This window comes from Nipponia nippon, unplaced genomic scaffold, assembly GCF_047370975.1.
Source record: "Nipponia nippon isolate SJK-2023a ecotype South Korea unplaced genomic scaffold, ASM4737097v1 scaffold_3, whole genome shotgun sequence".
In the NCBI taxonomy this organism is placed as follows: domain Eukaryota; kingdom Metazoa; phylum Chordata; class Aves; order Pelecaniformes; family Threskiornithidae; genus Nipponia; species Nipponia nippon.
The window spans coordinates 74,137,893-74,159,451 of NW_028262347.1; the positions used below are offsets into that span (position 1 = coordinate 74,137,893).

Genomic DNA, 21,559 nt, shown 5'->3' on the forward strand with positions numbered 1-21,559 from the left:
GGGCCTGGATGCTTCCCTGGGAAGGACACTGTCTGAAGAGTTGTCTGTGGGTTTTAATCTTGGCTCTTCCACTGGCCTGTTGTGTGACCCAGGGCATGGCACGGCATTTGAGCATAGTCCTTGCTCTTTTGTGTTTTGTCTCCTGTGGACAGTAAGCTCCTCCAGACAGAGGCGATCTTTTGTGAGACATTTGTACCAGGGCAAACATAGTGGATGGCTAACCCTGATGGTGTCTGTGCTCGTTATTGTACCCTCCTCCAGCTTCTTTGCTGCTACCGTGTCTGTACCATGGGAGAAGTAATGTGGATGTACTGTGTATGAGTAGCACTTGTGAAGGAATTGCAGCACAGGCAGGATGTACTTTTCTTCATAAAAAGAATTGCTAAACGCCCGAGATAAGCACAAGATAGCAGAGGGTATTACCAGAGCATAACAATGCGAAGATTCGTAATAAGTTACAGAAGCCTTTCAGATTTGTTTGTTGGTTTTGTTTCTTAAAAATACTTCGCAGCACTGGAAAAATGTAAAAACTTTTAAAGAGTGAACTAGCAAAAAAGCAACCTGGTAAACAGGAGAGCCTAGCTCTGTACAACTATAATCTGTTTTTAGGATGAATTTGAGTTTTTTCCTTAGAATTCTGAAAACCTATCTTAGCATGTATTGATGTAGTAGTTGCTTTCTAGCATGGTCCCCTAAAAAGTCCCAGAAGCATCACCTACACCACCAAAGCCACTGGTTGTGACCATGCACGTGGCCATGGGGACTTTAGCATGTTCTTCTCTGAGAAGCATCTCCTTGATATATCTACCAAATGAACCATAAAAGATAGGAATTACCACAACAGATGAGGGTATGAGAATCTGCCTGGCTGTTTAGGGAGGTGAGAATAGTGCGATTCATGAATCAGCATGAGGCTGTGGGAGGATGGGCTGAGGCTTATACATGTGTGTGGAGAGAAGAGGAATGTGGGACAGTGCATGGAAGTAAATCTTTTAATATGTATGTTTTAATACAAATCATTTGTAACTAAAAATTTTAATGGGCTGTAAAATCAACATTCTAGTGAGAAACTTTTCGCTCATTCTTTTCTTTCCAGTTGAGAAATTAATAATTTTATATTATTTCATAGCTGGTTCTTGAACAAAATGTCCTGTTCTAGAGAGGAGTCTTTCAGAATGATACTGGGATTGGCCTTTGATCTACTAGTGGTCTGGAAGCAGCTAAACTCCATTGGCCCCGAGTCTTTGACCACCGTCTCTTTCTTCTCCGCGTCTTCACATGTTTAAGGCCCATTGCTTGGGTCACAGGATAACTTCCCAGAAAATTTCAAGTCAGAGAAATGTTTCTTTCAATCCATGATATGAAACGGAAAGTGGATGCCTCAGTTAAAGCAACAGAAAATGGGAAAATGTGAAACAATGGTATCCTCTGGGGAAAACCAAATCCAAGCAAGTCAGCAAATCCGTTGCCCATTGACAGTAAATAAATAAAAAGAGAAGTTGTGGCCTGGTACTGGTGCAAAGATATTTGTGAATGGGGATGCCTCGGCGGACCTTTAGATTCCCATTGCTTGGCTGGCTAGCCTTGAAAGACTGTGAGGCTTCAGTCAGTGAAGCATTATTTAAGATGTCCTTAAATATAAGCAGGCATGCTTATTGAAGTTAAATATCTGTTAAGATGCTTTGCCAGCCCAGTTTTTTTCTGGCCCTCCATTTCTAGAAGTTATGGTATTTAATTCTGAACAGGAGATCAAAATGCTTGAATGAAAAGATCTCTGTAAAGAAGATTGCATTATAAAAGGAAATATTAGCAGTTTTCCTGAACATGTATACACCAACACAGCTTATTTCTAACATTCCAAAAACTTGAGATAAATTTCGTTCCCTTTGTTTTCTGCTTCCTGTAACTTAGGCTTGATACCATTATAAACTTTAATTCAATAATAAGTAATAACGATTGTACAGAACAGCCTGCATTGCCTTCTTAATTTGTCTTTTTTTTCCCCAGTTCACTCAGAAAAGCACAAAAGAGGAGGAAAACTTTTAGTCTACCTCTCTAATGAGATGTACAGGAACATTTAGGTAGATTTTCCTGATAAAGCGTTCTGCCTTTTCCATAGTCTCATTTCAAGCGGCTGTTCTAATGTTACAGAAACCATGCACACTACCAGAACATAGGGACATACAGAAATGCTCTGGTGATCCTTATTTGAGTGGAAAGTGCTTAAACATTTTATCATTTGGAGAAGCAATATAATGCATGTAACATTTTTTATTATTTTTTACCAGTTTTCTTAATAGCTTTGTTGATGGGCTAGTATGAAGTTTATTTTAAGAAATCAGATATGTAAGGAGTGACCAAAATTGAGTGCTCCATAATACTAAAACATGTCTGTGTCCATCTTGATTTTTACCGTCTCAGGTAATTTTCCTTTATAAACGCCTGCAACTTTTTCTTAAGCCTTTACTGGGTACCTTTATCTCATTCAGCACAATGCAGTTTTTACTAAAACTGAAGTAGTTTTTCCTCAGAAGCAAAATTGAATCACAAGTCATGAAGTGCAGTTGGCGCAGGGATTTCAGAGGCTTGTATCTGATTTACTTAACTTCACATGCTTTTTCCTGTTGTAGGATCAAACCCTGAAACTAAAGCAAGATTTTCTTTCTCACCTAAAAGAAAACATAGTAGTCAAGGCAGTGCCATTTCTGATCTGTGTGAGGCTCGGTTTACTAACAGCGAGCAGAGTTTGGTTAACTTCATATTCTGGACAAGCTTGTAAATTTGTCCCCTTCTAATGCTGTGATCTTATCAAGGTTGTACTGTTTTCCTTCTCTTCTCCTCCACCCCCATCTTCTTTCTTCCCTTTTTTTTTTTGAAGTGCAGCCTTCTGATCAATGTGCACTTTTTTTTCCATTTCCCTAAATACATCATGAAAAAGGATGAGGTTTCCGCCTTAATTGCTTGTGCCTTTTATTCACATTCCTCTCTCAGCCAGAATTGTGAAAAGAGTGTTAGTAAAAGGCTGCACAATAGAGCTTTTCATTAGGCCTCAACAAGGCACACAAAAGAAGGCTTTTGGAAGGAGTGAATGCAGGACTTTAATTTGCAGGTGGAGAGTAGATAAAAGGTGCTGACGCCTCTATTATTCTCTTACTTAGGTGACCCTTACCCCGTTCAGCTGATCCCAACTACCATGGCAGCTGCTGCCGCAGCAACACCAGGCTTAGGCCCACTCCAACTGCAGGTAAGTCCAAAAACAATGCAGAAGAGGCAAAGGTTAAGTAAATATGAAAAACTGTTTTCTCTTCCATTTGAACGCCGTGCAATTAACAGGGGTTTTGGCCTGTTCTCTTCACATAAAATTTGCATCTGAAGCAAAATAATCGTCAAATCATACACATTTTCCTTCTACCTTGGGGGAAATTTTTGTTACGTTTTCGTGTCTTTCTTGTCAATTTAACTACTTTCAGGTTTGCACTTTAAATTTCTGCAGAGCAGTATGTTAGCTTGTCTTTTCCATTAGATAGTTCTAATGCAGGCTCTACAGGCTGACTAGGTGTAAACCAGCCAAAGGAAACACATTGCCGGGCAGAAAACCTCTGTCCTGACAAGCGCTTTTAAAGTGTTCAGAAGTCCCTTAACGTGATTATGTCCTTTTAGGCTCAGAGCAATGACTGGCCCCTCCTACAGTGTTTTATGGTATCCAGCACGTTTTAGGCACTGCTGTAGTGCAGATAATTAGCAATTATACTAATTTAATATAGGCAATTAGAAAACAGGTGGAAAGATGCTAAAGATTTTTTTTTTTTAGCTATGTTAAAGAGTTGGCCTGGTAGCCAGATGTATCTGATTCAAAACTCCCAATATCATTCTAAATTTTGGAGGTATTAGGGTGTCCGTGGGTCTTAATGATAGCGGTGCAGATGTTCCTCAGGTATTCCTGATCAGCCCCACAACCCTTGTCAAGTCATTGGAATTAAGCAAATGCGATGTCCATCTCCACAGTTTGAATTTTGTTACCTGCCACGTATGCTTTGCTGGTAGGATGAAGCTGAGTAAAATTTGGGACTAAAATGAAGTCAAGAGCCAAATAGTCTCTAGTTCTGCACAATCTGGATTGACACTCTTTTGTAGAAACAAAAAAAAAAAAAATCCCATATTCTCCATTGCTAATTCGTCTCCCTGCTCGTTATTATTTGCCAAGTCACATGGAACAGCAGAGCTTTATACCTGCTTGGAAAAGCTCAGCATTTATAAACAGTACGTGTAAAATGCATTCTCAAACTCGGTTTGGCCAGCATCAGTATGAAGTAGACTCTCTGCAACATCAGATATTTCAGTTGTTTGGCCAGCATACGAGAGCGTGGGACAGAGTTCTGGGGAAGATTTTTTTTTTTTATTTTAACACAGCCAGCGGAAGTTAGCCGAGTTTCACAGAAATAGCTGCCAGTGTGTAAGCTGACACATTCCATGCACCACAGAGGTTAATACATTCATTCCTATTGTGCCTTTGTATGAAAAGCTACACTGTCTTGTGTGTTAGTTTCTGATTCTGTGAGTTACAAATACCGTAGGCGGCTTAAGAATCATGGGAGCCATAAAAGTCATCCCTCTGAAATGAATTTTGAGGAGTAACGTCAGTATTGATAAAGTGCTTATAACAGCCAAACACACATGAACACACATATGGAAGAAAGAGGGGGAAAAAAGGAAAACCAAAAATGGAACTAGCTAGCAATGAGAAAATAGAGGTCCGAGTCTAATTCTCCTTATTTTTTCGGTTGTTCAGACTAGTCCTGAAATAATGCATCAGTGCTCCAGTGAGCTGGGAGGATGGTTTACTTCCATTTCAGGACCAGCTTTGGGCTGTATCTCTGCATGCGGTGGGCTGAAGTATTCTGATTAAAATAGGCTTTATCACAATGACGGTTTCCTTATAAACAGGTGGGCTTTGTGCAAATGGGACTGACTTCATAAATATCTTAAGATGAGTTTAGGTTGTGGAAAATTTGAAAACATCAAAGGCCTCTTATTTCTGTGCAAAGGAGAACATTAAAATGAAAGTATTGACCAAATTCACCTGTGTTGTTTTGCTACATCTTATTTAGTCTGAAATTAAAGGGAGACTTTGGCAGCCAGTCAGTGGGGGAGGTTCAAATTACTAACTCGGTAGACTCCTTCAAATCTTTCAGACTTGATCTCTAAGGGTATGTATATGCTGGAAAAAATTCTAAGTTGTCTTTTTTCACGTCTTCACAGTGATTTTTAGCTATCAGCACAACCTATCTAATAGAAAGTGGTCATGCCTCTTAATTTCTGGTGCCATTTAAAAGGGTCAGATAGGCGGGATGTGCTTTGAGAAAGGTTTTACAATATAGTACTCAGAATGGACTCTCACCCATGCTAACATGAGTGGAGCTGAATCTAGCATAGCTGCTAGCTTAGAAGGATTGTGCCTTCCAAACTCTGTTCCAATCCAGTTTAGCTCAGTGATGACTGTTTCTTCAGTCATGAAGAAACACTCATAATGTTTGTCATGAAGAACTGTTCCAAAAACCACCTTTGAATGGCATGGGTGAATGTGCAGCCGTTACAGTCTCTTTCAAGGAGGAGCTCTTCTTACTTCAGACATTCTCCTACATTACATATAACCATGGTGTTCCCTACAAACCCTCTGTCATCTGGTCATCAGACAGCAGAAGGTCAGGAAAGTACAACGTTGCTTCTTTGTTTCTTTTTCTGTCCTCTCTATCACTCATCTTTCAGGCTTTGTATACTAAAAGCAGTAGTTTTGAGGGGAGATCAAAGAACCTGACACAATGCTCAGTTTGTTGCTCCCAGCAGAATTTGGTACACAACGTTATCTTAGTGAAGACAAAGCCAAGGAATTTTTCCTGTTTGTTTGTATAGCGATAAACACGTCTTTTTTATTTCATTAGAGAATTTTAAGTCGGGGCATGGCTTTAGTAGTGTACTGTGAGATCAGCAGGAAGTACTTTTTTATCCCTGGTTCTCAAAATTGGATTTTCTTTTTGTAAATGAAATGCATGCTATATTTATAGAAGAACAGCTAACACCTGATTGTTTCCCTGTGGCAAAGATACTCTTTGTCGGTGAAAATGTAATCTCTCATTTTGAAATGCCCTGTTGATTCCCACTGACGGGTTCGTAACCTGAAGCCTTCCGTTTCTCTCCCTGTCTTTGAGTCCCCACTGGGGTATACAGATTCTGTCATCTGATATCCGCCACAATTAGCCATACGTGATTGCCTTTATTTCCAGTATCCACAGAGAGACTAATGACTCAGTAAGAATGGAAACTAAAACTTACACTGTTAGATGTCGCAAAAGGAATAGATGGATGGGGCCATGTTGGAGAAGCTGGAACTAACATGATGCATGCTTGAACCTATCCTCTGGTAAAGAGCTATCTACCAGCCCTGCATATTCACTCATACCCACATTTAATGATATAAATGCCATTTGAAAAAAAGTTTTTAGCTTTCCTCTGTTATTGAGAAGATTCAGTCCCAAGCATTGTTTGAAGTGTCATTTTAAAATACACCCTTATTGCAGTAAAATCCCTCTTGGTTAGCACATGAGTTTCTTATATTGGTTTTTCCACCCATAAATTTCATATGGTCTTGTTCTTCAAGAGTGATGCAGCATGGTGATTCTGTTTCAAATGAACAAGAACAAAGCTGAACATAGTCTTGCCACTGTGTTTTACTGAATAAGGCTAATGCATCGACAGTACTGCTGTAACCCTTATATGAACACGATGTTTTCCTATATGGTTCAGCAGATGAGGGAATTAAATTCCTCCATCTTGAAGATCAACATTCAAAGCTGTAAGCATGGATATAATGTAACAAGTTTTACACAAAGTAAACTAAAGTGATTATGCTAATACCGGTCATCTTGGGCATACCTAGTACAAAATAGATGTTTCCAAAAGCCTGAGCAAATTCAGTATAAAATGATATCTGGTGGGTTTTTTTCTGAGAAAAAATAGTTCCTGAGTGCTTTCTGAGCACTAGGAAACAAAGGACCTGATCGCCTGCTCTGAAAACGGAGAGGAATCTGCACCATTGGGAGTGCGGATGGTTCAGATTTCCCAGATTGTGCGTTTTATAACCAAATAGTGACAACGACTGATTAATTGGCAGTAATACAAATGCTGTATATACCCATAACTATATTGAAAGATAATGCTGGATGTATAATGACAGCTGCCCGTGTAGTGTTACTGTATGGACATTTTGTGTCCTGTCAAAACAATATAGCAATCTGATGTAATACAGACTTCCTGCAAACATCTGCTCTTGGAAAAACACCCCAAAAAGTTTTGAGTGCCCACGTTCAAACTGTCTTCCCTCTTCATCTTAGCGTGAAACAGGACATCATGATTATTGGTGGTTGTGTTCAACATTATGACCAAACCTGTCACCATACAGATCAAGAGGACCTCATGTCAGCGTTCGCATGTGAAAGCATTTTAGCTGGGTCTCAGTTCTGAAGATTAGCTACTTGAAAAATCCCGATTGATTCTCTTTGGCTATTTGTATAAAGATAATGAGCAGATTTAGACCTCAAACATATCTGGAAAAATAATTCAGCCAAGTTTTTTAGTCTGTACTTTCTTTGTTAAGTACTTGGGTCAATTTTTTTTTTTCTTACTACAAACCTATCTTTTCAGTAGTGTGGGAAGATGTGTAACAAGGACTGAATTTCAATGGAATTTAGCATACATAGTCTGGACCACATTTTTGAAGAATTTGGGCCACATGTAGGCACTGACATAAGTGCCTAGATTTTGAGAAAAGTTAAACCCATTTGGAGTCTGAATGCTTCTCAAAGTTGTTCATCTTGCTGTTATTTAGGTGTCTGACTCACTACAAATTTTCCTTTGGAAAACCTTGCTTCTAGGTATCTTAAGGGTTGCATAATCATCTGTGGTCTCCATGGTTGTTTTAGTTGAAGGAAACGGAAAGGATACAGCTATTTAACAAGTATACAGTGACTGATCAGAAGATAGACTGTTCCAATGGTCATATGAGTATTACATAAAACATCTGTTCCCTGTGAAACAAAAATAAAGCATGAGGACTGCCTGCTCAGCCAGATACCCTTTTTTTTCTTTCATACTAGCTTCCTTTTGGCTTCTGCACCATTGCAGGGATGAGCTACATCTCTCCACTTGCCAGTTCAGGTTATTTCTCTGAAGTATCTCCTTCAATTTCATTTGAAATGTTGCTGATGATAGAACTTCCTGTCTCTTAAAGAGATGGCACTATATTTTTATGCATTAATTGTCAAGCACATTTAAGTTTATTTTTTGTTTGCATATCTCTTTCTGATCTCTTTACTATAGTCTATAGACATAACCAGTTTTGACCAGATGAAGCAGTTGGCCTTCCAGTGTTAAAACACTGCAAGTCTCTGAAAGAAGACCCTGAAAAAGCTGTACAAACACTGTAGTGATACATCTGAATACTGAAAGCTTGATTCTTTCCTTGTATTGGGGAGCCAACTTGCCAGAGCTGCAAAGACGTATGAATTATTTCTGATTGAGAAGAAAAGTCCAATGCCCCATTATTGTCTCTACGGAATGTATCCAAGAGATGGCAATACTTTATCCATTATTCATTTACTCTGCAATCTACATTCATGACCTCCGTGGGGTATTACTATAACCAAGTCTTTGCCTACAAGAAGGTAAACCATTTCTTAACAGTGCAAGGTTATTCCTTCTATTTGCTGGGCAGCATCTACCTTTAAATGCCACCTAAGCTGGCTTTTCAACAGTGAGAATCTGTATCCTTTTCACTGTTTGCTTTTCTACTTTACCTGTTCTCATTAATAGGACTCTGACTTAATTTGTAGGGAATGAATCATTAGTGCACAGTTTAATTACAATATTATAATACTCATGCAATCCACTTAAGCATAAAAAAGTAGAATTAGTTTTTCACTGTGAGCACACACATCTGGGGAAAAAAACAGCTAAGTACATGAAAAGCGACAATTCTCATTAGCATAACCAAAAGATGGCAGTTGTCCATCTGCCATTAGCTCAGTGTATTGCTATGCTGGTTTTGATGGCCATCACAAATAATGATAATAATAGGAGTAACAAAACAACATAATATGTATACATTTTTGTTGGATGCCCTTTTAAATAGTTTTTAAAATTGCTACGTTCATGCAGATTCTATATTCCCTACTTCTGTCCACCACTTGTTTCTGGCTTTGTAAGTGAATGTGTTGGCCACTAGATATTTGCCACCTGTTCTGCAAATGAGTAGCCAAGATGGCCATTTTAAAAGAGATCATTGAAGACCAAGGTCCCGTTCTTCAGCTAGAAAAATGGGGCATAGTGCTCTTCATCTAAGTGAAGCTACAACCATCTGAACAGGGTGAAGATCTCTATGTGGGTATGGGGTAAGTTGTCTTCAAAAATCTGAACTTTCCAAGATTTCGTATGTATTATGAAGTCTTAGTGATGATTTAAAAATATTTGTTAAGCTGTATAAGTAAGGTGTGGGGTGAGGGGCTGTTGATTGCCAATAGCATTTTTGAGCAATCGCTATGTTTTTAAGCAGAAAGTGTTCCTCCCAATTAACTCAGAAGCAAGCCTCACAACACCAGGATGCAACTAGTCCTCACTTTCCAGATACATGCTGAGAGCTGGAGATTGTGATAGGTTGTGTAAAAGCATGAACCACAGAACATATCAGCTCAAATAAATCTTGTTCATGGTGGGTAAATGTGCTTTGTAGTTGGCTTCTAAATAGCCCATACTTGCCTTTGATATACTCTTACACAATGTTATGGGTAAACTGAATGTATTCTATCAAAATAGATTTGAATGAAAAGCTTGACCACATCATTTTATCAGAATCCAGTCAATTTACGGAAGACAGTCATTATGACAAACTATATATAAATGCTTTGTATTTTATTGAGCACTGTGAGTGTCTCAACATACGCACAGTGGACATTTACAGGCAGTAAATACACATGGTAAAACAATATCATGGCTACCCTGTGGGTTGTCAGATTATAACTCCCTCCCCAGCCCTCCAGGGGAAAGAATTAGCAGTGGTAGCATATTCATTTTATCTAGATTAACAGTCCTTTCTGCATAACTTTCAGATTCCATCCATATCTATGAAAAATGAAAAAGACTGAAAAATGACCAGCCTATCTTCCTTCCAGTTGTAACTCAGGCCTGCTGTTTGCTAGCAGACCTCTGTCTGCATGAGTGAGTTTTCTTGTAGGTTAAAGAGACTGAATTCCCTCTTCCCCCTCCCTCCGACCCTGAGCCTGCAGGGCAGACAGACAGAAGCACACATATGATTAATACAGCACAGCTGCAGTAGTGACTCATTTGCATATGTATTAATAGAGGCAAAAACAACAATTCAATTACATACAGAGACATTCTGCATACTAAAGAACATATGCAAATATCCTGGAAAAAGTGCAGCCAGCGTTTCCTCTGACTTTCCTGAGCCCATATGGGCTAGCATCAGAGCCTAGCAGTTTTCAAGAAATCCCCTTTAGGAAGAACCTGTTACAAGATGCTTATACAGCTATTAGTCCTCCCTCCCCCGACTCCCCCTGGATTCCCAGAAGGCATTTGATGTTTGGACAATGGAAATAGCATAAACAGTGTCTTTTCCATGTTATTTCATATTTGCCAGCGTTCAGATTCATATTGTTGTCACATGTAAGCCCCAGCATGAAGAAACCCAGTCCTTCACCTCGTCTTCCATATGCACACATTTATTCTATTTTTCTTTCTCCTCATCTCTTGTATTGTTTCAATTTTCCTTTGTCTTTTCCTCTCTCAAGCTTTCTCTTATATTCTTGACTTCTGTGAATTAGGAAAAGATGACCATTTCTGTACCTTTTTCTAGTAGTGGCCTTAAATATCTCATGATAGCAAATTCAGTGGTTTTCTGCTAGGGGGCCATTACATACTTTTAATAGGTCTGAAAGGTGACTCAGAAAAGTTAAGCTGTTGTAGATAGGCTTTTATATCATGATACATTGGTCTTTGTCTCTCCTGAGAAGGTTGTCGAGTTGTCAAACCAAAAAGGTTGAAAATCACAGGTATTAAATAGTTCATACTGCAAGTGATGGGGATCTTCATAACTGGTACAGAATCTGATTCTAGTAGTAGAAACAGATGTTCTCTAAATCTCAGGGGAATTTAATAGGCAATAGTTTTGAGCACTTTCAAAAGCAGGTTGAAAGTATTCCAGCATTGGAACTTAGGGTATAGGAAGGCTTACTTAAGCTATAAATAGTTTCTTTAGCTGTAAGTTATTCCTTATGTTAGTCTGCGTTATAACTAAAACACCAAGTATACTAGATGTATGTACTCGGTATACTTCTTCACAGGGGCCACTCACACACTGTGATATATAACAAAATATTAGGCCATGATCCATACCCAGTACACTGATTTCTGGAAAAGCATGACATTTGACATTGCCCTTTATGGATTAGATAAATAGAGCTCTATTTCAACTTGAAAAAGAGATAACAAGTCACCAAAAAGTTTTGGAAACCTGACAAAGCCATTAAGATGCCCAACTGTCTTGTTTGGGTGGCAACCCTCTGTGTTTCAAGCAGTCTAAATTACTGGCCATTTGTTTGAAACATCTCTGTGGTGTGAGCAGGGAAAAATAGGTCATGCAAGAAAGAGTGCGTAACTGTCTGGCAAGCGTACGTGTGAGGTCAGGTCATCCTTAATTTCTTTTCTCTCGCAAAAATGTTACACTTCTTTCTTTTTGGGGTTAGCCTGACAGACGGAAGCAGATTACTCCTTGATTATTTATAAGGCATTAATTTTAGATGAATATTGCTGAAGTAACTGACATCGTAAGTAGTTTCAGCAGAAGAGCCTGTTTGCAGATTGGAATATGACAGTCTTCACTTACACAACGTCCTGTCTAGGACAAAGTCTGAAGTGTATGAAAGAAGAGAAGACTCGAGGAGTGGAGGCATATATATCGGCTAAGACTTTGTTTATTCTTCTGTGCGATATAACTGGGACTTCGGATGGTTGGAATGATGTTGTCCATATTATGAGCTCACTCAGCTGCGAGACAAAACCAGTGTCAAAATAGCAGCAATGGCAACACCTGTCTGCCAGAGTCTGAAACCAGAGGGGGAAAAAACATCTGAGAAGTGTCTTACACTGCCCTGAAGTAGCTTCTGTTGAGAAAGAAGAAAATAGCCACCTTTGTATGTGCACCTTGAGATAACCGAAACGATGCCTCCCTCCCTACATTCGCAACAGAGCAAACCTGTGAAGTGTTTGTGTTTCATGGACCGCGGTGTTTTGTGGCTTACATTCGTTTGGAATGAATTCTCCCTGGAAAGGTCTGTAGAAAAAAATCTGATGACAGCACCAAAAAAACTTTTTTTTTTCCCCTACTTTGTGCCCTTTGCACATTCCAGACACTGGGTTTTGAAATAGTTGGCTTAGGCTACTGTTTTTCCTATTATGTTGTTTGCTCTTTTCAGAGGGATGTTGCTGAAAAGAAGATTATATAATCATGCAAATAAGATTGTATAATCCTGAGCAAACGGTCGGGGGGGGGGGGGGGGGGGGCGGGAAGCCACACCGAGTGGGGCTTGGCTGGCTGCGGGGTCACTCGCTCCGAAACCATAAAATGGGGGGTTATGGGCCTCCTATAAAACATGAAAGCTGCAGTCAGACTAGTGGATTTTTCTGGATGTTTTTGGAATTCATTGTCTTCATGCTGAGCTCTGCCAATAGTGTATATTTACAGTGCCTCGGCAGAACGTCGTGACAGACAAACACACAGGAAAGCTGCAAATCACTAACACGCACACTCTTCAGAGCTCGCGGAACAATGCTACAAATAACAAATAACAACAGTGAGGAGAAAAGCTGACTTCTACAAAACTAACTACTTACTGACACTCACTTACTCCTTTAGGTCCACAAATCAAATTACTACATTTTATGCATCCCAAAAGTTAACATAAGAAAATCTCCCTTGAAATCTTGCTAGCATCGTTGTACCTAGCTCATATCACATGGTTTGTTGTTAGATGCAGATCGGTATGATGTATGAGCATGTAAGAATTTCGATTTATGTCTTATTTCTTACTACAGTCTTGTTTATGACAGTTCTTTTTTCTCCAAAGTTTTACGTCATTTCCAGTTGACAAGGCAGAATGGGATAGAAATAAACAACAGCATAGTAAATGTGTACACGGCGAGAGTATCACTGGCCAGTGATATAAATTGCATACAACAAGAACAGTGCAAGCCATTAAAAGTTCTTATGCTCTTATTCTCATCCTGTCTTTCTTATGTCTGATTTCTTGCCAGGGTTAACTGTTACCAGCCAGGGTATTTTAGCATCTTTTATGAATGGAGGCTAATATTAGGCACAGTTTAAAACTGTGAAATACCTAGTTACTGTGGACTGTAGATCTAAGCATTAGACAACAAACCACTGAGGTCAGGATGCTTGTTCTGTTTGTTTTCTTTCCAAAGTCATCAGCTGAACTTAGCTCAATAGAAGATGCCATAGTATCTGGAGATGTAACTTTCAGAGTGTTAAACTTAATTATTCTGTTGTGTCTGGATAGCATAAGCCTGTTTCTGAGGTTAAGTCAGGGTGCAATTATTTCCCCAATACCTAGGCTCAGTTTCCTCAAATACCTTTCCTCCTTTCAGAGGTTCTTCATGTTTTCCACTCCAGTGGATTTTGTAAGATCAGTCTGAACAAGAAAATTCGGAGGCAACAGTACCTGTAGCTCCTAGTGGTCCTCAAGACTAGCTTTTGTGTTTGTAACCCACATGAGCTCTGCTGGTCTCTTGAGTTTGAGTCTTAATTCCTAGACTAGCTTCTAAGTATCCCTTTCACTTTGCAGAACTGAATTATGTCTGTCATTTTTACCAATGGTCTGTTTCTGTTCCTGTCCATTCGTTAGATATCTAAGGAGAAAAGTATTGCAGACTACTGGATTTACATCCCTTAACCCCTGACTGAGACCAGCCACATCACAGATAACTTACCCGACCAGAAACGTACAGCAAGTTTGTTAAGTCACCTATGTCAGGGACTGACAAACTCTAGCATTACAGAGAGCAGGGCTGTCAGCAAGCTACTGCTTGAGTTGTCTTTCCCTAATGGACAAACATATAAATAAAACAAACTAGAAAGCAAAATAAAAAGCATGTATACAAGAAAGATAAAAATTTTTAAAAGTCAGTGTGTTTTTAAGGTGGGTGAAGCTTTGAAATCAGTATCCTGATTATCAGTACAACAGGAAAGCAATAAGAAAGTTTCAAATGGTCTCACATCAGTAGAAACTGAGATTTTTAAAAGTATTTTCCAGCTATATCTGCACCTCTACGTCTTGCTGTCTAGAGTGATTGCTCTCTCTAGTTAAAATCTGCACTACGGCAGAATCCTCTAGCCGTATTGCAAGCCATAGTTTGGTTTAGTAACCGCAGTTGTGCCCCGTGCTGCACCAGCAGCAGCTGACAGGGGCAACCTGTTTGTGGCATATTGAGGGAGTCAAATTGTCTTTGGGGACTGCTGCAGAGTAGCTTTTTTCAGCTCCTTCCTATAGGTACAGTATCCGCTTCTCCCAAAGGGGCTTGGGACTGCCAGTTTGTGTGCAAGGGAATGAGGTTAAGCCCTCAGAGACGTGGGGTGCCACGAGAGGTGGTACCTGTCCCTCTGCCTGATGCACTCAGGGGCCCAAAAAGCAGCGTCCCCGTGTTCCTCCTCACGGGTGCTGTACCGGGGAAGGCTGGCTACCCCCCAGCCCACCTGGGCAGCAAGGCCAGCGGCCCTCTGCCCTTCTGAAGGTGAAGTGTCCACTCTCCAGGTTACGCTTGTCTCCGTGCTGAAGTGTGAAAATAGCATCTGGCAGAAAACCCTTTTCTTTTCCTTTTCCTAATTTTTCTTTTCCCTTTCATGGCTCTAAACACTCTTTACAAATTATAACAGTGTGTTCTCCGTTAATGCACCAAAACATTACAGCCTGTGATAGTGTTATTAAAGTGTTTTGGGCCATTACCATAGAATACAGCAGCATATTTATTTCATTAAGGGAACCAAATGGATCTAGCTGAATTTGGCAAAAGAACATGGCTGAAGTCCTATTTTATCTCTGATGTTGATTTTACCATTAAACTCTGAACTTCTGAAAATTAGAAAGTTCATGATAGAAACACTAATGGGTGTGCTACATTTTGTAGTAGGTTGAACTGTCCTTAAATATCTCTTACTTCCTCCACAGTAGTTCTGCATTGGCATTTGTTCAATATTCTGATACTTACTTTACAAACTCGGGGCTTACTGATGTTTAGGGTAGTCAGTATGTTATGTATGTGTAGCTTAAATTTAACTCACTGTCCTGCTGTGTCACCTATAGCTGCCTTGGAATATAGTTCATTTTGGGCCAATCAACCCTACTCATCCCATTCCCGTTATCATGGCAGCCTTGCTTCTTGCTATACACTGGTCTGATATACTGGTGGTGAAAGTAATTTGGACGGTACATATCAATGTATGCTTGGGTAAGATTTTTAAAGAGGCCTGAAGGGATTTGGGAGCCCAACAATAATTAATTTCTTACGGTGGCTTTGAAAATAAGATATGCAACATTCACACTTAATCCCTCCTCATTTCCACAGCTGTTTTATTTTTCCCGATTTGTCTTGTGGAAAGGAAACAGTCATCAAAATGATATCAGAATGTTTGATGGTGAAGTGGCGTTCGTTCAGTACCTCAGTTTTCATTGGATATAGTGAAAGACGAGTACTCAGCATTTCCTACCTCTAGTCCAAGCTGGCCAAGCTCACATTTGTGTGGTAGCTTGTGTTTCAGTGCATAGTGCTTGCTTTCACTTTAAGTGGGAAAACGAGAGAATGAGCATAATTTCCCAGCATTTAGTGTTGTGTACTGTGATGTCATATCCCATATACTCGTGCATTAGAATTTCATTATTGCACAGGTGTGGCACTCTAACCAAATTGAATGCTGCCCCAAAAGCAGTGTTGGGTACCCTGATTTTTATCATACTGTGTGGGCATGGGTAGATAAACTTGTGTGCATGACCTGAGCTCAGACAGAAGACGACAGAGAAGAGATTCAAAAATGAGCCATGGCCTACCAGTTAAAACTCAAAGTATTATGCTTACATTTAAGCATTTTCTTAAGTCTGATTTTTTTTTTTTTTTTTTTTTTTGCATCAATTCATTCAGATAACTTCATTTCACTTCACAGTAATTGCTGCTCTGAATCAGGTCCTTAATGGATGTAGGATAGGTAGGTGCTTGCATATCAAATGTTTCTTTTGTATCACACTGGGTGGCATTACAGGTTTGATTTCACTAAAGGTATTGCTCACCATCAAGTGTAGAAAGAAATGAATACTAAAAAAACGAGGAAATGTTAGATTAAAAAAAAAGCTGATTTGTCACCTTGCTCATGGACTATGAACTGAATAGACTTCTAACCCTTAAAATACTTTCTCCCCCCTTTTCTTTTTTATTGCCTAGAATCTTAAGAGCTTTATCATTTGCAGTCATAAAATGAAAATATACACCAAACCCTCAAAGGGCAAGTATGAAATTAAATTATATTTGGGCAGCTGTAACCTTTTAAAACGATCAGATTCCAGTTAATGTATTTCTTCCTGTTCCGAGTGCTGCCATGGTGTTTGATGGTGGGAAGCAGTCCAAAGGGCATTGGGAGATAATAAATTCACTGGAAATTTCACCCTGAGGCGAGCCTCGATACACCAAGGCTTCCATTTAGCGGGACTGACCTAAAAATCTTGTCACATCCAAAGGTTACTTAGGTTGGGGTTGGTGTGTCCCATCTATCTTTCCCTGGTGCAAAGAATGACAGCTGAGCTCATAAACAGCCATCAGAATATGGAAGACAAGCAGGGGGGAGAGGGAGGAGAGGGAGGAAGGATAATACCGCTGACAACTTCTTAGATTTCCTCTAGGCCAATGAGAATAGATACCATCTTTGGGCTTGCTTGATTCTGCTACTGCAGAAATGGCAATTCAATTTAGAGAGGTTACAGTTAACTGCGGAAGTCTAAAACAAGTGATTCCCCCCATGTCTGCAAATGCCATGTAATCCTGCTAGTACATGTTACGCTGTTCCTGAACATTTCATACTTGTTACCAGTCTTGTTAGTCAAAACAATTTACAGTTTATACAATGCTTCACTTTCAAGGAGGGTCAAAAGTCTAAAAAGCTGTCTATAAGAACAGACTCTAAGGGAAACAATTCAGACAATGGCACTAATTATAAACAGTACTGGAAGGTAAGATATTTTCAGTCTTATGAGAAAATCTGTGATGTACATCCTCTAGGACGTTACTTATCCTAAGCTCATTAAAATCAGTATAATCCTTCTACACAGTAAATTGAAGCAAAAGGCCTTTCAGGATGGCCGTTGTCTTCCAGTCATACTTCTTACTTCTGCAGTGGGAAGCTCCATTGGATCCTTCGTGTGCTTGCAGTATATTAAATACTGGGGACAGGGCTCAGAGTTGCATTATAGAAGTATATTTGAAGGACAAAGATCTGTCTTATCATAATTGGTCTTACTTAATTGGGGATGAGCCGTGCAGCATATGTCCGTTGTATCCTAATGGTGTGAATCTCCTTCTTAAAATTCCCTAAGAGAATGATGAGAGAGGCTGTCTGCCAGTCGCTGTTGGGATGCAGGCGGCAAAGATTCCCTCTTGTACATCCTCTCTTGGTTGGAAAAAGAAATTGTAGTTGGTGGTCAGCGTCCTTCTGAAATGTGGTAACACACCAGTGTTGGAAGAAAGATACCATGTGTGGTATAAGCATTGGTTTGATTCTTTTTGGAACATTAAATTGAAGATAAAATTTTAAAAGAATCATTATATAAACTCAGTGTAACCTTGGACATATGAGAAAAAAAATCAGAATTAAACACCTCCTTGTTCCAAAATTTGCAAGTTATTGAATAAATTAGATATCTAACTCCTCCTGGGAATTTGCTGATGTCTCTCCATGAATTTTAGTAAATCAGATCCTTCTGAAGAGGATTGTAAATTATATGTTCCTTTGCTTGTTAAAACTAAATAGAGTATAACTGTTATTTTCAGAAGTATTTCACACATTCTTACAAACATACTATATTTGAGGCAAACACAGTAAAGAAGGGCAAGATTGGCCAGCTGTCAGTGTTTGTCTTCATTTTCCTTGGGTTCACACTCTACTTTATGTTAACATATATGTTCTCTACACAAATCCAAAGTAATTTGCAGGCAACTTTGGGGGAGTTATGTGCCCTTTCCCACATGTTCTGTGCTGAAAATGTAGCTGTATGCCTTACCAGTTGTACAGCGTTGAGGAAGACAAAGTCACTTTCCATCTTACTTGTGTAACAAGAAAAAAGGAAATGTGTATTTTTCATGAACTTCAGAGAGGACAGATACATTGCACTTTAAAAATTCAGCTGCTAACACAAAATTTAAAAAATTACATAGGCATGATGAGCACAGACTAGCTAGTTGTTTTCCTGGTTTGTACTCAGAGTGGTGGGATGAGAATCATCTTTAGCCATGGATGCCTAATATGTATAATTCATCTGGCCTGAAGTTGCAGGTTCCATTCTAGTTTTTATAAAGGGAGCTGAGGGTGATCAGCTCAGACCTGGTCAGGTGGATTCCCCGCTTACCTCCACTGCGTGTACTTTTCTGCTATGTTTCAGTTTCCTTTTGCATTCGCCCAGGCAATTCCAGTTAGCAAGCAAGTAACAGTGGACAATAAAATCAGAATATTTCTGTGATTGCTGGTGGGACATGGAGCCTCAAGGCAAACTGATTTTATATTTCTCTCAGAATTTGTGAAAGACCCTGAGTTGGAGTCAGTGCAAACAACTTTTTAACTTCCAAATATGTGTAGTTTCCGTGTGTCAGTTGAGTTTTCCATCCTTGGGAAGAGAAGGTATCCCGTTGCGCTGGTCAGTGCATTGCTTTCCTATGTTTTCATGGCCATATTCATTCCATTTCATGCCAGATGACTTTGGACAGTCGACAGCAGTCCTGAGGTATGTCAATGTTGTTAAATACACGGTGGAAAGATAGATGGTGAGAATAAGGATTGTATTTAATGCCTGCAATATTGGGAAGTGCTTCTATGTTATCTTAGATGCTCCTTTTATTGTAGCGAATATGATCACTTTGACCAAAAGCCTGTATTATGCCATGATATTAACTGGAGAAGTTGAGAGATACTTTACAGTTGCTGACTTTGGCAAAAACAAGATGTGTCCCTCCGTAATGGAGGACTGTACTGTTTCTTGCGTTATTCATGCTTCCCACGCTGGAGTCACAAACATTGGGTAATGTTAATACATGTCGTGGAAAAATTTAATTGGCAGAAATGTTTAATATATTAACGATAGATGGGAGGGCCCACAAGAGACCTTCCTTGTTCTGGATTGAAATGTGACACGTAATTAGTGATAAAGGAAGGCACTGTATGGAGTGGATCGTAGCTATAGGGAGAGAAGTGAGGAGGATCCCTCCTTGACATTACCAGTCTTTCCTGAAATGGAGATATATTTACCAGTTGCTAACTGAAGAAGCAATGAGTACTGTTCACCCTCCCACTGTAATGAACAGCCAATCTTGGAGCAGCATAAAAAGGGTCAATCAAATAGGTCGTACATCATATGAGGAGGCAGATGTTAGAACATATTGTAATGGATTGCTGTGCGGTATGTGAAAATGGCTTGTGGAGTACAGGGATGGGGGGAGAGAAACTATCAGTGATGTTTTCTGTCATGGTCACCGTAAATATCCAAATTTTTGAGGAAGACTTGAACACAGGAAATCAAAGCATTAGCATTCCTGCTATGTTAGACTTGTGGGTAGAATGATGGAGAGAGAAAAGGAATAGAAGCACGAGTCCCTCTGTAATACTCTATAATATGAATATGTCTAGGTATTATCTGTCCTCTGCCAAAGTCAGTGTTAGCCTTGGAACGTGCAAGTATTCTACCTGAAAAAAAAATCACAGAGCTTCAGACTATATTAAACACAGAACTGTTAAAATAGCTTCTATTTTAGCAGTGCCCCTAATTCACGCCCACTCAAACACCTCCTCGCTCGTTAACCCCATCATCAGACCCAAGGAACTCAAGTGAAATGAGATGGCATTAGGAATGAGGTAATGAACGAAGATTTCTGGATAATGTTATTACTTCATGATAGCAGCTCTTGTTAGTGTGACTACAGTTAAGAGCTTCTCGGTATTTCCATTGCAGACTCTTTGGTATTCCCACCCCTCCTGCTTTACAGACAACTACTCAGCCAGAAGCAATTTAAAATTTGATTTTGCGTCAGTTTTGGCTGTTGTTTTGAATTGAAAAAAGTTTAGTGTTTTAGTACTGCTTTCTAAACCATAAAAATTGCTGGTTTTCCCCCCTAATCCATATTTCCAGATGAACAATTTAAAATACAGATTAGCTCTTTTTATAACCCAGCCACATTATTAACAATTGAAAAATGTCTGCTAAGCATCCACAGTAATTTCAGTGTTTAATGTTTTTGGACAAGCAGATCCACCTTTATGTTATAAAAAATTCCATACAAAAAATTTGTGTGAAGGGGACAATTTTTGAAAAGCACCATTTCCACTCAGGAGTCTACAGTTTTTATGTCTTTTTTTAAACATTTACTCAGTGCCTCAAATTGTGAGAATCAACTTTAATAAATAGGCATGGATAGATCAGATATACTAACGGATTATAGAGCTTGTTACTAGCTAAGTAGTGTTAATACAGTGCACGTCACTGGTTGTAGTATATGTGGCTATATAAGATCCTTTAAGAGATGGGTTAGAGATTACAGCCCTGTTGCCAATGAATGGCATCCTTTTTGCCTGAAAAACAGGAGTTCAGAGAGAGGTATTTCTGCATTCACCCCCTCTAGATTTAAGACCAAAGTGCTGTAGAGTTGAAGGAGAGAGAGGATGCTTCCATAGGGTAATCCAGGTAAGCTGGGAGAGCTTTCATCAGGACGGAAAGGTGGCAGTGGAGAAATACGGAGAAGCTTGCATTTCCCTTGGTCAGTTTGATACTAAAAAGTAGAAAGCTCACACTTGATACAGGAACATGAGGCTCTAGCAGTTCTTTGTTATCCATGTGGACTGGTAAAACTAGAAGCAGCCATCGTATTCCCCTTAGGTGAATATAAAGTTCCAGAGTTCATCATATACGCTCTTCTTGTGCTTGGGTGATGCATGGCATGTGGCATGAACATAAAGATGTAATTCCCTTTGACCTTCAATCATGTTATTGTGCCTACACCTTCTTAAACCTTGAGTACAGCATGTGCCAAAAGAGGCATATTGGCGTGAGTTTCAGGCTAGATTTAAGACTTTTCATGTGTGGGCTGAAGTCTGACCATGCAGTGTCATTGGACCTTAGTGTTTGCGGTTTCATTGTAGTGAGAGTCAGAAACTGAATCCTGAGGGATTTCAGAT

The 21,559-nt window shown here is 39.5% G+C and overlaps 1 protein-coding gene across 22 annotated transcripts in view; it reads left to right on the top strand.

Moving 5' to 3' along the window:
• The window catches only part of SOX5 (SRY-box transcription factor 5), a 645,708-nt gene that overhangs the window by 556,755 nt on the left and 67,394 nt on the right, over positions 1-21,559 (top strand). For all 22 annotated transcript variants that reach the window (XM_087765890.1, XM_087765888.1, XM_087765887.1 and 19 more), the window contains one exon: positions 3,159-3,244. In XM_087765890.1, the coding sequence (XP_087622016.1) occupies positions 3,159-3,244 (86 nt within the window). The remainder of the gene's footprint in view (positions 1-3,158; positions 3,245-21,559) is intronic.